This window comes from Macaca mulatta, chromosome 3 (genome assembly GCF_049350105.2).
Source record: "Macaca mulatta isolate MMU2019108-1 chromosome 3, T2T-MMU8v2.0, whole genome shotgun sequence".
Lineage (NCBI taxonomy): Eukaryota > Metazoa > Chordata > Mammalia > Primates > Cercopithecidae > Macaca > Macaca mulatta.
In genome coordinates this window covers 109,305,290-109,325,676 of record NC_133408.1, presented here as the reverse complement: position 1 = coordinate 109,325,676, position 20,387 = coordinate 109,305,290, and the positions used below count along the sequence as shown (strand labels likewise).

General features: G+C 36.5%; 1 protein-coding gene across 1 annotated transcript in view; it reads left to right on the top strand.

Annotated features, from left to right (window-relative positions):
* The window catches only part of HDAC9 (histone deacetylase 9), a 914,219-nt gene that overhangs the window by 874,938 nt on the left and 18,894 nt on the right, over window positions 1-20,387 (top strand). Inside the window, exon 26 of the mRNA XM_077998033.1 lies at window positions 2,944-3,028. Within this exon, the coding sequence (XP_077854159.1) occupies window positions 2,944-3,028 (85 nt within the window). The remainder of the gene's footprint in view (window positions 1-2,943; window positions 3,029-20,387) is intronic.

Sequence of the window (20,387 nt, the reverse complement as noted above, 5' to 3'; positions counted from 1 at the left end):
ATGGTGTTTTAAAATAGCTACAGTACTTAGAATGTATATGGTATATGCAACTTAACAAACATCTGAATCTTGTCAATACGTTATCATAACTTTCTGAAAATGATGTAGAAAAATAAACTTTCCTGTCACTGAGCCTGAAAATCTGTGTAAAGAATTGGTATGAGTAATGCTTGTGATTAAGCTTTATATACGATTAAGCTGGATGAGAGTTTTAAGCATCAAGAGGTTGTGTTAAAATTATCTAGTGTATCTTATAACTCCATGATGATTACTATTACTTAACAGAATTGCTCAACAGAGATGGCATGATGGTTGTGTACTATTTCCTACATTTGCATCTGCTTTATCTTTCTGTAACTTTTGCATGCAAAAGTTGTCTTGTTTGTATAAATTACTTCTTTAATTATCTTTTAATAACTTCTAGTAATGCTGATTAACCTCAATCGCCACTCTTTTTGCTGTATCTAATCACCTAAATTAAACACATAACAAAACTTTACCACATATTCTTATTTTCTGCTCCAAACGTATAAAAAATGAACATTTATTTAATATTATTTTATTAGTTATTAAATTATGAATAATGACCAGCACTCATTAATATTTATTAAGTGGATGCGTCAATCAAATGTTGTTAGTGCTTACAATTGTGAGTGATTAAATAAATAACTCTCTAGAAAAGACAACCCAATTCTGTGGTCCCACCATAAAAGATTTTAATTTTATAAAAACAGACTCTAAATGCCACTTGCCTTCTTGCCAACGGAGAGAATATTATCCATTGCATAGCTACTAGAGAAAAAATAAAGAACCTACATTGAGAACTTTCTGAATTCAGCTCTGTCTATATGTGTACACTCAAAATGAAACAAATTGGGGCAATTTACTGAAGGTTAAATCCTCTAAATGACATTCAACTAAAACATGCAGGGAAATGGTTTGGGAGGTTTAAATGATCAATTTAATTGCCTTAATTCTCCCAATTGCTTTTCAAAGTAGACACAACCCTTTTGCATCTAACTGAAGATTCTAAATTGGGGGTTTAGGGGTGTTTGTATTTTACTCTCAACACCCTGAATCACATATGCCTTCTATATAACCTGAGTCTTTAAAATAGCCCAGACCTCAGTGTTCAAGAGACCAGAAGTTAGATGTTTTACATTATGATCTGCCTATAGCTTTCTTTCCAGGATCCAGCACCTTTCAATTTGTCAGCATTTTTACCCCAAAGTCACAGGGAAGCTTTCTGAAGAGCTAAATATGCTGACATCGCCTTGTGCTTTTGTTCTTAAATATTGGAACATAGAGTGTCATTTCACGATATTTTATTAGTAAAATCTACCTAGTTTCTATTAAAAATTATTTTCTCTAAGCTCCAAGAAAGGAGCAAAAATTATTTATAAGCAAAGTAGCTCTCTGAACCTTGTCTAATACATAAGAGTTTTCCAAGTAAGCTACAGTTGATGACTCAGTAGTTCCTCTGAGTTAAGAGAGTGTTACTGGACTAACATATCCTTGAAGATACAATTTGAAATACCAGATTTTAAAAAATGATTTTAACGAGTTTTAAGAGTTTATTTCAGAACCTTGTACTGCCACTGAGCGGTGGTGGTGATTTTTTTTTTTTTTTCCTCTCACCAAACTGTATTGCAAATAAACCTTTTGATGTTTAAAAGTTTTTCTTTGGCAGCTAAGAAAAACACTCTGGAAAGTTATAGTTAGTGAATTTACCCATGTATAAATATCCCTGAGCTAGTCTGTTATCCTATGGCATCTGGAATAAAGGTGCTATTGTTTGAGATTTCATGATTGAAGAATAGAATAATCAATTCAGAGAGACCCTGAGGGGAAGATTCACTCACATATGCGGTGGAAACTTGTAATCCTTGTGTTTTTTTAGATTTTCCTACAGATGAAGAGACATAGATGAGTTCATGCTTTGATGCATCTAGTGACATCGCTTCCCATTCATGCCATATTATAGTTTGATCACCAGTTCTTATTTGAGATGATTAACCTTAACATTTCTAGGAAAACTACTTTTTTGTTAATCCTTTTGTTACTATTACTTTATTTGCTTTTTGGGTCACAATAGCTGGACAACTATTTTGTTTGCAAGGGCCCTAGCCATGCGCTTTCTGCTGCAACATGCCAAGCTAATCAGCACGGCATTCTGAGGGATGCATTAGCAGACTTAGGTCTGACAAATAGGCTCTATAAATTATTTAAAGCTTCTCTTCATTTCTTGCAAAGCAATGTTTGCTGAGCTTCTCCATGAAAAATTAGTGTAATTCCAGAAGATCGTGATAGATTTGCAAGGTAGGAATTTGGCCTGTGCTACGCACAGACATCTGCATAGTTATGAATAAAGTAGAAGTTAAATGAAACTGTACAGTTATTTTACATTTGGTTATTTGAACCCTTTCTCTACTACTTTATTCAATGGCCTTTGAATAAAAGCAGTCGGTCTCATGGCTTTCTATCATGAAGTGTTCAAATGTATACAAGGTGGTTAGATGTAAAAACACTGTGAAAGTATGGATAATAGACTGCCCACTTTCTGTCTATTGCAACTTCCCTGAGGTTTTGTTTGCAGGGCCCAGCTGCGTATACAGACATGATGGAATTTGGTTTTTCAGGAACCTACAAAAATTACACAAATAACTCAGATTTTTAATGAATAATACACAGACATGCACCTGCTTCAGGGACTTCATAGATTAGTCTTGTGACCAATGGAAAAGCCCCTTGGAATTCAATTACATGGATGCAAAACAGAAAATAAAACTGGCTACACTTTCAGAACTAATATCAGCAAAATGTTAACTAGTTCTCGGAGCAAGCTTTTCCTGAGGATTAGGTTGTTTCAATTTGCTTTGCTTCTGTGAGACTTACTATAAAGTCGTAATATTCTGCTCATATTATTATCTACTATTCTTGCAGCTGGAGCCGCTTGCAGAAGATATTCTCCACCAAAGCCCGAATATGAATGCTGTTATTTCTTTACAGAAGATCATTGAAATTCAAAGTATGTCTTTAAAGTTTTTTAAAAAATTCTAATCAGGTAAAACTAACTAAAATTATATTAAGAATTATAGTACAAAGCAACATTTATTTAGAGTTATAATTTGCACATATGTTCTTACGTATATATCTTACTGTGTTGCTCTTAATGCAGCAATCTTATCTTACACTGATGACAAAACGTGGAGACTCTAGATTTAGAATCCTGTTTTTCTCATGCATTTCAGGCATTTGGATTTTTTACCTTTATGATCACTAAGCATTTACCCAGAATCATGAAATAAATGCAGAAATTGTGATTTTGTAATCCAATCTTAATGAAGGGTAGTTACCTCCTAATGATGTTGGAATTCAGCAATCATTTACTGATTTATGTGTGTTAAGAGAGGAAAAAAATTAATGAGAAAGCCTCTGTGTGGGAAAATCCAACTTAACAAAGCAGGGTTAAGTCATAGGCTTTTTTTATTATCCAATTCCCTTCACACCCATACATACACATAAGTGCCCATGAGTGCACACACATGCTGAAATCAAGCACAAACTAACATGAAGATTAGCATGAAGAGATAAACCAAAGGGCAATATTAGATGTCAAGGAGAATTAGGAAAATCCTTAGGTTTGCTACTATCCTGTAGAAGCATTTATTAAGTACCACTTAAGAAGCCACTTGCTAGCTATGTTTTTGGGTCATTGCCTTTGCTTGTTCAGTAGCAATTTGGAGATATGTGTTGACTGGAGTTAAATTACCCATTTATCTGATATTGTGAATATTTACACATCAGGCCATACAGGAACTAAAAATAATTCTCCACTTAATCTCACTTATGCTGGGACTGAGGACCATATGTACCCCATAAACATTTATTGACTACATGTCATAACTGAAATAAACTATAAATTTCAAAGACTTTTAGGGATAGAAAAATAAACATTCAAATGCTGGGGTGCACTATTCACGTCTCTGATATAAGCCTAAAGTACAGGAACTGACAGAGACAAAGAAGGAAAGGCTGGAGGTGATTTCATAAGCTTGAGAAGAAAATCCTGTGATTGTCCTGTCTCTGTCTTGTGTCCGCTGGGGCTAGATAAAGAGGGTCTATTGTATGTCATTCTAGATTTCAAAGCAAAGAATCTTGAAGTGATCTTTGACAGCATTCTCCTATTCATCCACGTGCAATCCAATGTATGCTTTCAGGTCATTAATAGAATGAAAATATCTCAGTCTTTATGCATATTATTCATCTTTTTCTGAGCATTGTTTAGCCATTACATACACAGAGTGTTAAAATTGATTGTTCCTATGTATATTCTGAGTATATCACTTCAATAGGCATTTTTGAACTCTTATTACATGTTGATCAATTACCAAGGCACAGAGGTTATGAAGAGGAAGAAGACATAGTTTCCGCATCAGGGAGCTAACAGTCCAATGAGTGAAAGACAACCAAGTAAATAATTCCAATACAGTATTCACAGAGTACACAAGTCATGGAGAAGGGGTGGTCTGTTTCTTCAGTCCCTTTCAACTGGGGGTGAGAAGGACTGGAAAGTAAGGAAGGTTGCTTGACAGTGATATAGCATGAGTTTGGTTCTTCAGAGCTGAACAGCATGTTGGATGACTGAAGAAAGAGTGAAAATGCTTTGAAAAGAACAACAGAAGTGAAGGACTCTATTTCCATTTAGGTATAAAAAGTCATAGTTGCTATACATCTTTAGAAACTCTACTGTTGCCTTTTATATTGGATCTCATTTCCTAGTAATGACTTTCCACTGCATAGTTTTTTCCTTTCACCACTGATGTTTTCAAGTGACCTCTGCAGTCTGCTCTAGCCAAGCAAACCTGTTTGACTCTTGAAAAAGACTCAAGCTATTATCAAAACTTGCTGTAGGAGTATCCTGCCGCTAAGAATTGTCAATTCCACTTTTCTGTCTCAAACTGCATTTGACACCACCCAACACTGACCACTTGTCTGTGAAATCCACTTCCTTCTAAACTCTTAATGAGTACCCCACCCAGCTTGGAGCATTATTGCTGATCCAATAATGCCATAATTTCTTGAGACCAATACATGGTGGTTCAGTAGTATGTTTATTTTCAATGTTTTCTCTTAAAAATATCAAATATTTAAATGTCTCTTAGCTCTGGTTCCTAAATTAGAGGATAATCATCAGGAGGACAGCAATCATATCTTTTTGTCTCTGGATGTCCCTCCAGGAAGGGTTGACAGCAGGTGTGAAGTGCATGGGAGCCTGGCCATTAAAAGTAGGCAGATTTGAGTAGGTAGGACTTGAATAACTCTTCGAGACCACAAACAACAAAGGCCATAAGCAACCAGAGCTCCTCCTTCTGAGTCAAGGATATATGGTGTGGTGGACACTGATTTTGGTATACCCAGAAACAATGCACTCTTCACATCTACTCAAAAGGAGTCTGGTTTTATTAATGAATCTGCCACCAGATATCAGGCATCTCAGGGGAAGTTCAACTTAGCTCCAACTCCAGGGGAGCTGTTTTCAGTCTAAGTCAGTCTACCCACTTAACAGTGATTGGTTAAGTATGTGACTCAATTCAGGCCAATGAAAATCAGGACCAGCTTTATGGGCATTTAGCCTGCATGGTCACATAGGTCCCACACATAGAAGGGCCCCATGCTTACTTAGTGTAAGGCTCTTGCGGTTGCTGCCTAAAATTCTTACTGTGTTTTAAAGAAGCAGCCCATATTTTCATTTTGTACCAGGCCCTATAAATTCTGTAGCCAGTCCTGATGTGGTATATTTATTTTCAATATTTCTCTTAAAAATATCAAATATTTAAATGTCTGTTAGCTCTGGTTCCTAAATTAGAGGATAATCATCAGGAGGACAGGAATTATATCTTTTTGTCTCTGGATGTCCCTCCAGGAAAGGTTGACAGCAGGTGTGATGTGCATGGGAGCCTGGACATTAAAAGGCAGATTTGAGTAGGTAGGACTTGAGTAGGTAGAAAGTCAAGGTGATGGTGATGTCAAAAAATGTTTACCAAGAAGGAATGATAGTAGCATCACCACAAGGACAACATAAATGTCAGTTGAGAGGGCTCTGAATAGTGGGTTGGGGTTTGTAAAACGAAAGAAAACAGAAGATTGGAAAACGATCTCTCACCATTTGAGAAGTGGAGCGAAAATCGTTAGTGAGAAAGTGGTTCAGCACTGTGGCTTTGACCACTGTGTGGTGCATTTTTATGTGGTTATAATTGCGTGTCTTTGGGGCCACTCTTCTATACTAAACGAACAGAAAAGAGCCCTCTAATGTCCACAGAGCAATAAAATAGAGTGGGTATTTCAGAGTCTCAAACTTCACAATGGCTTGGGAAATTAAAATTGTGGGCTCCCTGATTAGTAAACAGTGCTGAATTTCCTTACAAGATATGAAATTGCACTCTTGCTTCTCCCTGTTTTATAACCCATGCTTCCATTTCACCTGCTCCTTTGGGACTCCAGGACCCTAATTGTGTTCCTCATTTCCCCTTTGGCAGAGAAAGTGGTAGGGACAGGTTACTTAATCTGTGAGACCCAGTTCAAAATGAAACTGTGTGAACTCTTCCTTGTTAAAAAATTAATAATTCCTAGAGGGTAGCAGCAAAGCACTGAACCAAGCATGGGGTCTTTCTGAGAGTGGGGCGCTCCGCAACTGCACAGGTTACCCATTATGAAGCTGCCCCTGAAGGTAGTCTTTGTTCAACAGGAGCACTTCCTCTTCACATACGTCTCTGAGTGTCACACAAGTGCCTCCTTTCAACTTTGGGGGGTGTTCAGATTTCAGCCCACCTCCTAGCCCAGGTTCTGAAGGGTTCTTTTGTGCTGCAGTTTAGAACGACAGTATCAGAGAACTATGTTACTGTTGAGAAGCAGGCCTGTAGCATGTGGGAAACATTCAGGCAAGTTTCTAGATAGCCTTATCCCAAGGCACATGGCAAGGTGCTGACAGGTCTCCTGTGAATTTCTTTTTGAGAACTGAGCCCCCCAGCTGAGAGTATGCAGGTGCTGGAGACTGTGATTAGCACTGGCTTCTTGCCTGGCCACATGTATGTGAATATTTTCCAACAGGATCATTTATGTTGTTCTGTCCTTGTTTATGTTGCTCATCTAGCTGAAGAGAAAAGGCCTTACAAGGCCACAGCAGGGCAATGATTTCTCCTGACAGGTGAAGACCCTTCCTGACAGGAGAGGGTCTGGTTCCATCTTAACATGATAGATGGCATACAAGGGTCAATTATCTTTGAGATGACAAAATGGAAAAGAAGTTTCATGTTATTCCTTAAGAAATTAAAAATAGAACTACCATATGATTCAGCCATCTCACTTTCTGAAGACTTATCAGAAAGAATTTAAATTAGAATCTCAAAGGGATGTCAGCAGTCTCAGTACACTGCAGCACTATTCACCATAGCCAAGAGATGGGAGCAACCTAGGTGTCCATCAGTGGATGAGTGGGTAAAGAAAATGTTGTATAGACATAAAATAGAATATTATTCAGACCTACAGCAGGAAATTCTGCAATACGTGGCAACTTAGCACAGTATCTTTTGATGGCAGATATTATTTCTGCTGTGTTCCTGTTAGTTTTTCATTGCCATATCTTTTGCACAGTCTCTGGTATGTATTAGGTGCCCTGCAAATGTGTGTTGAATGAATGAATGAGCTAGTCTGTCAATGTTTGCCACATTCTTCTTCTAAGCCTGGATTGATTTTTGTAACTAACCTCACATATTTATACTCCTTGGCACACTCATGCAGAAGAATGAGGGATTAAGAAGACCAAGAAAAATACATGAGAGCTCATTTCTTCTCCTACCCTCATGACCCTCAAGGATGAGTCATTTCTAAGTTAGGAAGAACATGAATTATTTTTGTATTTCCATGGGTAAGCTTGGGGTGACAATTGTCAGTGCTGGATCTAGCACTTGGCTAACTGGCTGTAATAATCAACAAGTGATGCCAGTAACGAGTCAGCCTGGAGTGAGATAAAGAACTCTCATATGGGTGTTTCCTTTCCTGAAACCCACCCTAGTGATTTACAGCATCCACGCACCATTGAATTCTTTCACTTTTCTGCATGGCATGCTGGGCGCCAGGGTTCTGAAACACCACTCTTTATACCAGTGCTGGCCCATTATAACTTTTTCACAGATTTGGGAGGGGAGGAACCGTGAAGTGAGTTTTCCATAAAAGTAAATTTATTTAGCTCCAAAGACTGTCACTTTAAGTTCTAAAAACATGTAATGAACGATGGTGATATTAATCTGTGAAACCCCAAAATATGAAGACCACAAGTATAAAGCCATAGTTTCCTTTTACTTATTTATATTTCTTAGTGAGAAGAGTATTCCTTTTAAGTGTCAACCAATTTTACGGAGTTCTTGAATGATAATAATGATAATCATAGCATCTTTTTTTTTGTGGATCAAGGAAACATATACGTGCACAAGGATTTGAGGATTCTTTCACAATTTTGCTACAACCCTGCAGTGGTTTGCTTCTGACAAGTTGAAAAACACCAATGTAGGAGATTTTAAAATGATATGAATTTCATTGTAATCCTCTCCTCCACTCAATAACCATGTGACAATGAGCAAGCCATTTGTTTGAGGAATTTCACCAGGAATGACATGACACATCACTAAAATTGCTTTTCTAAGTTGGTGCCACTGTGGCAACAAAGTGGCAAATAGGTAGAAGAATCCTAAAAGAACAGTAGGAATTTTCTGCCTGTAGCCCCACTTTCAGTTTTCCCCACTCTAGGGATTATCCCTTATTTAGTGAATTGAAGTCTTTTTAGAATTTCTTGTTATGCCAACCAAGGCAAAATGGTGGCACAGGCAAGAATGAGGAATGGACAGTACCTGCAATTTCACCATATGCTTTGTCAAATGTGTTTTACATAAATAGAGGAGTAATTTCCATGTTTCTTGTATATAAAATTTGTGAGTATAACTAATCCTCTATTGTTTTAAATACACACACACACACACACACACACACACACACACACAGAGTATTATTTAAGGCAATGAGAAGTGACTTTATAGCCCTCAGAACTTATCCAACTTTTGAGGACAATTTGAAAAGGGACATGATTTCCTTTGTTGCAGGGGAATGTTACAAGTAACTATGTAATTGACTAAAGCATAATCAGTTATCTGTATGGTTCCATAGCAGCAATGCACAGAGCACACTCTCACATTCTAGAGCAATAAGAATGAAATCAGATTTTCCCTGGGAGATGAGAGACAAGTATACTTGACACCTACTCCTTATCAGAACTGTGCTTGACTTATGTTTTGTATGTGTGTTTTTGAGTGAATGACGTCTTCCTTCTCCTCCTCTTCCCCTATGTTATTGTTATTCTTTACTCTTACTCTTCCTCCTCTTCCTATTATTATTACTAATATTATTATTATATCTGTAGTTCTGGGAACTAGTCTTAGAAGTAACAACTGATACTAGAAAAGAACAAAGGAATGCTAATTTTGTTGATTTTACTTTTTACTATATTTCCAATGGGAGAGAACTCATTGGTAAAATAAAATACTAAATAAACACTGTCGATGTATTGGAATGGATAATCAAAATATGAGGTACCTAGTTTTCTTGACGATTAAGAGAACTGGACATGAATTGAAGGAAAAGGCTATAAAAGTAAAATAAGACTGTATTTTGTGTAATGTTACCGTAAAGATAACGACCATTGTCTTTTTTATCTGGAATACCATCCTCTCCCATCATTATAATATCCTCCAGCTGCCCCACTCCAAGGAGAAGGGGCATTTACATCAGATAATCCAGGAGAAAATCCAAATTGTTTCTAAACTGAAAGGAATTTGTATACATCTCTTGTTGGGGGAGAAGTTATCCAATGTTTTGACCTCATGGGGCTATGTACACAACTAAAAGGGTTGTTTCTCCAGATTGCAACATGTGCTGCATAAATTATCTCACAGACTTTACTAGCTTCTTGACTCCACATCAAAAGTCAAACTCAAACTCAGTTTTTCTTCTTTCTTTTTGTCCTCATCTATTTCATTTTTATTTTCTGCCTTGTGTGTGTGTCTCTTCTCCTGTCTCTTCCATTTTTCATCCTATTGAGATACAGGGGAGAAGGACAAGAAGATATTCCCAATATGAAAGGAGCTTTTAGCTCATAGCCATTTGAGGTTTTATTTCAAGCAGGGAAGAAGCATGATAAAGGCTGCAAATCAGAAGATCACTGTGCTTGCTCTGAAGACAGGAGATTACCAGGGCTTATTGTCAGATGTGAGCAGTTTAATTCAGAAGTATAATTGGTATAATATGGTAATTAACTGACAGGGAGAGGATTAATAATTCCTGGGTTTTCTGGCTTGGAAAACTAAGAAGATGGTGGTGTTCAGCTCCCAGATAGGAAATTGTGAAGAAAGAAAAGGTTTGAAAGGAAATGAAAAATATTAAACTTAAGAAAAAGGCACTTTGCTGATCGAAAGTCTTAATGGTTTGGGGAGAAGGCAGTATCCTCGGAATATACATTGTCTCTGCATTGAAGTTACAGAGAACCATTGGATGAAATTATTTACACAATACAAACCCTGTAAGATGTTAGCAAATAATAAAATAATGTAATAATATTGAGTGCTTACAGTGTGTGAGGTACTACTAAAAATTAATTCATTTAATCTTCTCTAGAACCCTGTAGTTACTATTTTCATTCCCATTTTATAGCGAAGTAAACTGAGGCACATCGAGATTCATTGTATTCCCCAAGGTTACACAGCTAATGAGTGGGCAAAAGCAAGATCATAAACCAAGCAGTCTAGATCCAGTCTTCCCTCTTAGCCTCTAAGTTACACTATGTCACAAATAAGTTGATTCCTTTTGCAATTTTTGTGTAGAGTTTTTCCCATTTCTTCCCAAAGTGACATATTTAAACAAAATTTAATTTGAGTTAAAATTTGGAATGTAGGACGTTCTGGCTAATTGAGATTTACCCACAGTCAGTTCTGGAAGCTCGGTGCCAAATTACAAGGAGTCATGGTGCTGTGCGTCCACTTTGGAGCCCCTTATAAACTTGTAAAATACATCTAATCAGAAAAAAATGCAAGGATTGGCAGAATTTCAAATCCCTGCCCTGTTGAGTTTAAAGCCCTGACTGTTGTCAGGTGTGAGCTGCTATTTGTCATATATTCTTTGGCTTTAGACAGAGGCCTTGACGTTAGAGTCCTGGGCCAGGCAGACCTTCATTGAAGAAAAGCAGCGTTCGGCATTTTCCCGCTATTAACCCTGCCAACCCTCGCTTGTATCACAGCCAGGTCAGACTTGTACACATGGCTTTGTGAAAGTTGATTTTGAACTTCTAATTAACCATTCTCTTCAAATGTTGAAAGTCTGGTTGTTGTGTTGATGGTGCCCTAATACTAGAATGTATCAGAATAAAAAAGAAAATCTGCCATCTGCTATGGGACACAATTTTGGGGGGTATTTTTTATTCCAACTGTATCTGCAATTTTTTTTCACTCACACATCTACCAAGGGAAAACTAATTAAACCAAGAAAATAAAATAAAACTATGCATGCTTCTAGGACTGAAAACTCTTTGTGGATTATGAAAGAGTAGGAATACTTTGTAATCATATACTCAGGTGTTAGCACCCACATCAATCTCACACACACACATCATACCATGATACCATTCTCTGAGAACAGGACATACTAGAAGAAAGTCAGGTTTAAGGGAAGATTATTTCCTAAGTATTTACATATATTATTTCTAGTCCTCACATGATTCTGCAGTGCACAGTTCTTCCCTCATTTTGTTCATGAATAACTTGAGACTTACTAAGTTTAGGTAGCTTGTTTAAGTTCTTTCTACTGGTAAGCAGTATAACTAAGATTTTAATCCGGGTCTCACTGTGATGTCAAAGCCCACTTTCTTTCTACTAAAGCATCTATATGACCTTCCTGTTCCCACTCCGTTTCAAAAATGAGAACAGTGTTCTACCAGATTTCCTCTTCCCAAGTATAACAGGATAGACACTATAACAGGCCTTTCCTAAGGTGTAATAGAGTCTGCATACATTAAAACAATCTATTGTAGTACATTAGTGGGCTTGCTAGAATGTCAGCAAATAGGAAAGGGAAAAAAACATAAGATGAAATTTAATAAGAAGCAGTAAGTAACACAAAAAAGGGGAATATCTCTGAAGCAAATAATGGCATCAGTGCTATAATGCACAAGAAAGCTTGAGATCTGCATCAAAGGGATATGAGTTTGATAGATACTAAAGAGTTTTGATCTTTGTCCACTCCTGGGTTCTGGAGGAAGTCAATAAAATTCCTTCCTGGAGGAATGTATTTCTAATTTAGACCCTCAGTATGTGCAGAGATCAAGCCCAACAAAATATGAATTCAAATACATAAATATATACATATTTTAAAAAATGAATAAAATCCAATGCACAATAGCACAAGGCACTAGGGAGAGTCAGCAGAAATGAGATATATCAGAATAATAAGCCTTATTTGTGGAGTTAAAATGGAGGAGGATTACTTTCAAATACTGATAATAGATAAAGAATATTCATTTATTTTCACTTCTTCATGGAAACCCACTAAAACAATAATAAAGTTTTCTTTTTTTCTAAAGACATAAACTCCTATGGATAAAGAATGAGAAAGGATACCATCTGTTACTGTCTTAGCAGACCTAAAAAGGTGAATCCTAAAGCAACACTGGCAAGCCTATCTCTGATGGGATGGATACATCAGGCTATTATACCCATATGTCATAGAATTGTTGACTTGCACACCTAAGGTACTGTTTTATTGTCTAGTTTTTAATTCCTCATTTCTCCTCATTCATTGCCCTTTCCTGTCTTCACTTTTTTTTCCATTCAGCATTAAAATTATAACATTCATTTGCCCTTCTACCTTTCAATCTACCTTACCAACAGTCTTGTCCTTCAACTTTACCGATATAAGAAAATCTCAATGCTGGATATACACGACAAACAACTTTCCCTGATGCTGGTCTTCCAGAGATTTCTCCAGTGCAGGTCTTCAAGAGACTGTCATGATGTATAGCGGTTTGACCTCTTATAAACTTATAATTACCAAACGTAAATGGGCCCATTACCATTCTACTGCTTTCTTCTCTTGACCCAACTTACCTTCTTTCAGTTCTTTTAGTGTGCTGTTTTTCCACCTTCCTCAAGACCTTCATATATTTTCCTGATATTCCTCTCTTTGACTACTTAACTCTTATACATACTTCATATCTCAGCTTAATTGTCCCTTGATCAGATATACACCTTCTGATTATCAGTTAAGATCAGATTTTTTTTTAATTTCATAGAACGCAGTACCTTCATTTCAGTAGCTTATTTCAGTGTGAGACGTGTACTCATATAGCATGATCATTTGATTAATAGCAACCTGTAAGATCTATGAAAGTATCCATATCCTATATTTCCAAAATCAGAATGCATGGTAAGTAATAAAAGCAAAAAGTAAGAGTGTATTACTCCATTCTCACACTGCTTTAAACAACTGCCCAACACTGGGCAAAAGAAAAGCGATTTAATTGACTGAGAGTTCCACAGGGCTGGGAAGGCCTCAGGAAACTTATAATTATGATGGAAGGGAAAGAGACATATCTTACATGGTGGCAGGTAAGAGACAGCAAATGTGTGAAGGAGGAACTGTCAGATACATAAAACCATCAGATCTCCTGAGAACTCACTGACTCATGAGAACAGCATGGGGGACACCATCCCCATGATCCATTCACCTCCTACCAGTTCTCTCCTTCAACACGTGGGGATTATGAGGATTACAATTCAAGATGAGATTTGGGTGGGGACACAAAGCCTAACCATATCACTGAGTGATAGAAACAATCTTTTGAATGCAATTTGGTTTCCCATGTAGGGAAATTGGGATAAAATTGACTGGTCATCCTGACAGTAATAGTATATAGCCCTCATAAAAGTTATACTTCTTTGGTGGGTTAACAAATTAGCTTTGCAGGTTATTCATAAATAGCTTCTGATTAATTCACTCACATCTCTGTATCCAAGAGACTGACTCTTCCCCAGAATATGAGTATTCATTTCATCTAATACCCCTTAATCTGCCTTCAGGCTTGCTAAGAAAACTGGAATAGCCATGTTTGTCTATGTACAGGGAGATAATTCACTATTCACGTTGGCACTATTACTTCCAGGACATGGCATAGTTTATTACTCAATAAAAGTTAATTTTCAAAAAAAGATTGGTTTCTAACGCAACATTCAATGCATTTTAGTAATATGTGTATCAGGGTTTGAATATATCAAACCATTGACAGAGAGGACGCTTGGGATGTATGAAAGGAACAATTCCTACCAGGTTTTTCTTACATCTGTTACATGTTGGGAGACTATCTTGGTTTGGCTTCTACCAGAAACAGATCCTGATACACAAGGAGTCATGTACAAGTAATTTATTTGCAGGTGCAGGCATAGGGAGAAAAGGAAGAGGAATAGTGAAGAGTGACAAGAAAAGAAATGAAGTGTCATTTGTTCAACTATCCTTGTAGGTATCTAGAGTTTAATTCCTCTGGGGAAATGCTGAGAGCTGATGTAAAACACGTAGCTCAGAGTTACTTCATGTGAGCTGCGAGGGAGCAGAGAAATTTATGCTCCAACTCCAAACAGTTATTGCCTGAATACTGCTCCTGGGGGACAATATTACCTGATATTTCTGGCCAATCATAGAGCAAAAATGCTCCAGGGGCACTGAAAGCTGTCCTGAAAAGACATGTTGGTTCTGGCGAATGGAAATGAGGTAGTGTGCACTGAACTAGTAAGGGGTGGGACATGTGGATGAGGCCCTGACAGTGGCTGCTACAGTGACAGTTCTTTCTTGTCTGCCACGGACAGTCTTGGTTTATGCCTGTTGTCTCAACATCTCATGCAGATACCGTTTGTTTCAGATTTTTCATTTTGAATGAAGTATTATTATCTATAGTTTTATTAAGTGAGTAAGGATGAATGGGTTACACGTGTACTTTGCTTTAGCTTCTATCATGGTTTCATCTGGTTGTGTAAGAAATGCGTGGAAAGTAAATATGATTTTTACTTTGAACACATGTTTAAATCTATATGAAATACAATTGATAACCCATCTCTCTTTTCCAGGTCCTTCTCTGATTTAACTAGCGCTTCCCTTTTAAGAAAAGTGTGCAGGGTCCTCATGGATACCAGTTGTAAATGATATCTAAATTTCTGGTCTGAGAGGTAAAGGAAGAAATACTCAACATTGCTACCACCTGGCACACCAGTCATGGGTGCTGTAGTCAGTGCTGTAGCTTGTGACATGCATGAAGCTACCAAGCTGTTAGAAGATAGAGTTAGGGGCCTGGTGCCGGTGGCTCACGCCTGTAATCCTAGCACTTTGTGAGGCCGTGGCAGGCAGATCATGAGGTCAGGAGTTTGAGACCAGCCTGCCAACATGGTGAAACCCTGTTTCTACTTTAAAAAGTACAAAAATTAGCTGGGCGTGGTGGTGCGCACCTGTAATCCCACTACTCATGAGGCTGAGGCAGGAGAATCGCTTGAACCCAGGAGGCAGAGGTTGCAGTGAGGGGAGATTGTACCACCACGCTCCAGCCTGGGCAACAGAGCTAGACTCTGACTCAACAAACAAACAAACAAACAAAAAAGAAGATAGAGTTAGGGGAAAATTCAAGAAATCAGCAGTTAGATGTGAATAAGATATGTTCAGGAAATAGGACCAGCCTTCCATACAGCATTTACACTCTCAATACTTTTGCTACAGAGATTTTGTCAATTATTATACATTACAACTTCACTGTGTATTTATTTGTTTTATGTTTTGTTACATATTTTAATTTTGCTATCAACATTATTGGCTGAAATGAGCTCACAAACAAGTGTGAATGTGAATTTTAAAAATGAGTGCTCTACTTCTATTTCCCAAGCGAGTTGATAATGAATATGTAACTTGAACAAAACGTTTGTCAATATTCATTATTCATCAAGGGGACAGAGTAAAATCACAGACGAACACCAAAGACACAATGCTGTTAAAGAAGCAGCAGTTTCTACCTTAAAATTTAGTTATTATTAACCAAAGCAAAACAAAAATAAAAACTAAAACCAAAAGGAACAATTTAAGAAGTGCAGTTGCAGAAGGTGCATTTATGTAATGCTCTGTGAAACATTACTTTTTATTTAGGTAAAATGATTATGATTTAAAATTTTGTAAATCAATTTTCAGTTTCTAGTATTACTTTTAAAAGTTCAGGAGTGAGGTAATAATTGTTCTTTCTTGACTCCATTAGCATAATTTCTTGCAAATGATACAGTGTCCTTAATTGCTTCAAACAGAAAAATCACTAATTAATAATAATTCTTCTATATATTACATTCAATTTATAGAATCAAAGTAAAGCTTTTGTAAATAAAGTTGCCCAAAAAAGAAAGCAGGGAATTATTGTGAAAGTTATTTATTATAAATTTTGGTAAAAGTGTAATACTGATAATAAAATCATTTGGTTTTGCATTGATATACAAATTTAAATTTTGGTGGAATATAACATCTTATAGAGCAAGAATGTACTTAGCATTACTTATGGAGTACACAATTTTTATAAATAATTTGATAAGATTTAATTATAAAGTTAATAACATTTAATAACATTTAATAGGAAAGGGATCACAAGGCAAATCAATAAACAGAAACTGACTCAGAACGTTAAAAATGTACTTCCAATGTGAAGAGGAAAGTGTAAGCATAATGAAGAGATAAATTAAAAATATAAAAACCATGCAAATTGAAATTTTAGAGACAAAACATGCAACATTTGATATTTTTAAAAGCCCACAATTTGGATGGATTAATGGCAGATTATGCAGTACAGAAGAAGAAAATGAGTGAAGTTGAAGACATAGCAGCATCTAAATTTCGTAAAATTTTGAAGAGTCAAAAACAAAGAAAACTTTCTGACGTTTAACTTGTTTGTGTTACATAAAATGTTTGCCAAAGTGGAGTATGCTGAAAGGAGATAAAAGACAGCAACCATGAAACATTTGGAATAAAATAGTTACTCATTTCAGTATTTTAAAAATTAAATGTGAAAATATTCTGCTTTTAGCAGAAATTGTTCTGAGCTTACCAGATAGCACCATAGTTGTAGAGACTATTTCTCAATGAAAATTATTGCAGTCTCTTGAGAAGGATAAATTAAAGATGCCAAAAATTTCAAACTTATTAACCATACAATTAAGGTTTCAAGATTATAGGAAATTCAATCAAAAAGCCTAAAATATTTAGACCCCATTGAAACAAAAAATATATTTTTCATAAAAATGTCAGTATATTGTATCAGTGTGCGATATAGCTACAAAGCTGATTAACATATGTGATATTCAGCAGGAATAATAATTCTGCTTATGTCATTTTCTAAGGTTCAGATAATCAATATAAAGAAGAAGCTGGTAGCCATGCTTTGACAAACATGAATTATGCAATTTTTTTTTTAATGAATTTTAGTTGTAAAAATAAATTTGGAATAGGACTATCTTATAGGCCAACTAATAAAAATAATTTCTTGGCCAACAAATATTTCCAAAACATATAATTTTTATTTTTAGCCCCATTTAGCCTCAGAATAGCCCCAATTTAGATGAAAAATTACCTGGTCACTCAATTTATGCACCAATTTTCAATGTGTCTTAATTTTTGCATTTAAACAATGTTTTGGATCATGCCAAAGTTCTCTGTTTATCTAAAAAGTGTATCTTAAAAACGTATTAACAAGTTTTAGAAAATTCATAGACTTAGGCTCTTTGTAAGCCCCAGGTGTTAATAATCTCTGCGGTTGAAGGAGATAGCAAGAGGTTAAGGTTAGCAGCAGCTTCTTTCCCTATGAGAACCTGGTGTATAAAGATGAAAGGCAACATCATTCAAATGGAAAGAAGGTTAAAAAAAGCAAATTTGAGAAGGAGTGGCAGCTCTAAGACTCCAAAATGATGATGGAAAGGGGGATTTCTGGGGTCAGGATGTTTTCAAAGTAGCAAGGGGCTTTGAATTTAGAAAACTTTTGGTAGATAGGTGACTTGTGTAACACAGATTTTCATGAGTCAGCAACTGCCTATTGTTCCAAATTGTCCATTTCCAAGAACAATCTGGTTTATACTGAAGTCCGTTTACAGAGTACCTGCAGGATGCCCTCTCCTGGGCCTTGTGTGACCCAGTGAAACCCCATCTATGGCCTTCACCTCAAAGTCTTGACTGTCTACATTCCATTCTCTACTTTTTATCTTTATTGTAGATTCATTATTTGTGCTACTTTTGCCAGATAAAACAAAAATACATGATGGTGAAGGCTGGATAGTCCTTAAAAAGTGCTGAAAAGTGGTAAGATTTATATAGTGGGAGAAATGAGTAAGGATAGAGGATATGACTGAAGAGGGAGTGTGCATGCCCAATTTTAATGGAAAACTCTTCTCTTTTGCCAGTTGCGTAGCCATAGGAGAGCAACCCAGTTGTGGCTGGTTACTAATATTTGACTGCACGAATAACAGCTCCTGAAAAACCTAGCAGTCAGCCTTGGTTCATTTCTCGTATGTGGTAATGGGGATATTATTCCTATGCCAATAGATACGACTTTCTTGCACATCTGTTTCTGTAACGGAAGAAAAGACCCTACACATCACATGAAAATATAACCCATAAATTATAGGGTTTGAATTGACTGCATATTGCACAGACAGTGCTATACCCACTTCCATTTCAATTATTCTCCTCTATGAATAGAGATAGTGGTCTATAAATGCATTATTAATGTAGAATATTTCCCTTGTTTTTATAGACTTTGCCAGAGGCCAAATAGAATTTAAATTTTTGGGTTATTTCTGAGTCAGGAAACTCATACATGTGGATAAAAGCCAAACTTATAATATTTAATCTTAACTTAGCAGGATATTTTATACACATTAAATTTTATCCAAAAGGGTCTCAACTATTTTAAATCCTTCCTAGAACTGACATACATATGGGCCAAAATTTAAAGGATCATGGTCAGTCATTCGGCTTAAAGATTGCTATTAACAATGCATACCTTCTGTCCTGATTGTGTTATGGAAGTAAAGATGTTTGTTTGTGGCCTAGACCTCTCTTATTGAGAAATAAAACCCAATGCTTGAAAATTAAAGCCCTTGCTTATTCTAGATGTGCATATTATGTGCAAAGAGTCTTTGCTGACCTCTTCAGGAGTCCATAGGCTCATAGATCAAAAAAAAGGTTTTCTGCCATAGCAAAATTTATTGTAACATCCAAGAATGATATGTAACATTAGATCAGAAGGATAATAAGTGAGAATGAGAGCAGGAATAAAACTTTCATATCATTAAGCCTACCACTATTATTTTATAAATGTGGAAATTGTGCTCCATTGTGATCCAGTGACTTCTCCCGGATTAGTGTGGAGTGTGGGATCTCCAATCTGGAAATACTTTTAGTTAGCTCAATTTTCGATGAGCTTCTTTTTTTTTTTTTTTTTTTTATTAGTCTATTTTTATTTTTTATTTTTTATTTATTTTTTTAAAATTTATTATTATTATACTTTAAGTTGTAGGGTACATGTGCATAACGTGCAGGTTTGTTACATATGTATACTTGTGCCATGTTGGTGTGCTGCACCCATCAACTCGTCATTTACATCAGGTATAACTCCCAATGCAATCCCTCCCCCCCTCCCCTCCCCATCATAGGCCCCGGTGTGTGATGTTCCCCTTCCTGAGTCCAAGTGATCTCATTGTTCAGTTCCCACCTATGAGTGAGAACATGTGGTGTTTGGTTTTCTGTTCTTGTGATAGTTTGCTAAGAATGATGGTTTCCAGCTGCATCCATGTCCCTACAAAGGACACAAACTCATCCTTTTTGATGGCTGCATAGTATTCCATGGTGTATATGTGCCACATTTTCTTAATCCAGTCTGTCACTGATGGACATTTGGGTTGATTCCAAGTCTTTGCTATTGTGAATAGTGCTGCAATAAACATACGTGTGCATGTGTCTTTATAGCAGCATGATTTATAATCCTTTGGGTATATACCCAGTAATGGGACGGCTGGGTCATATGGTACATCTAGTTCTAGATCCTTGAGGAATCGCCATACTGTTTTCCATAACGGTTGAACTAGTTTACAATCCCACCAACAGTGTAAAAGTGATCCTATTTCTCCACATCCTCTCCAGCACCTGTTGTTTCCTGACTTTTTAATGATCGCCATTCTAACTGGTGTGAGATGGTATCTCATTGTGGTTTTGATTTGCATTTCTCTGAT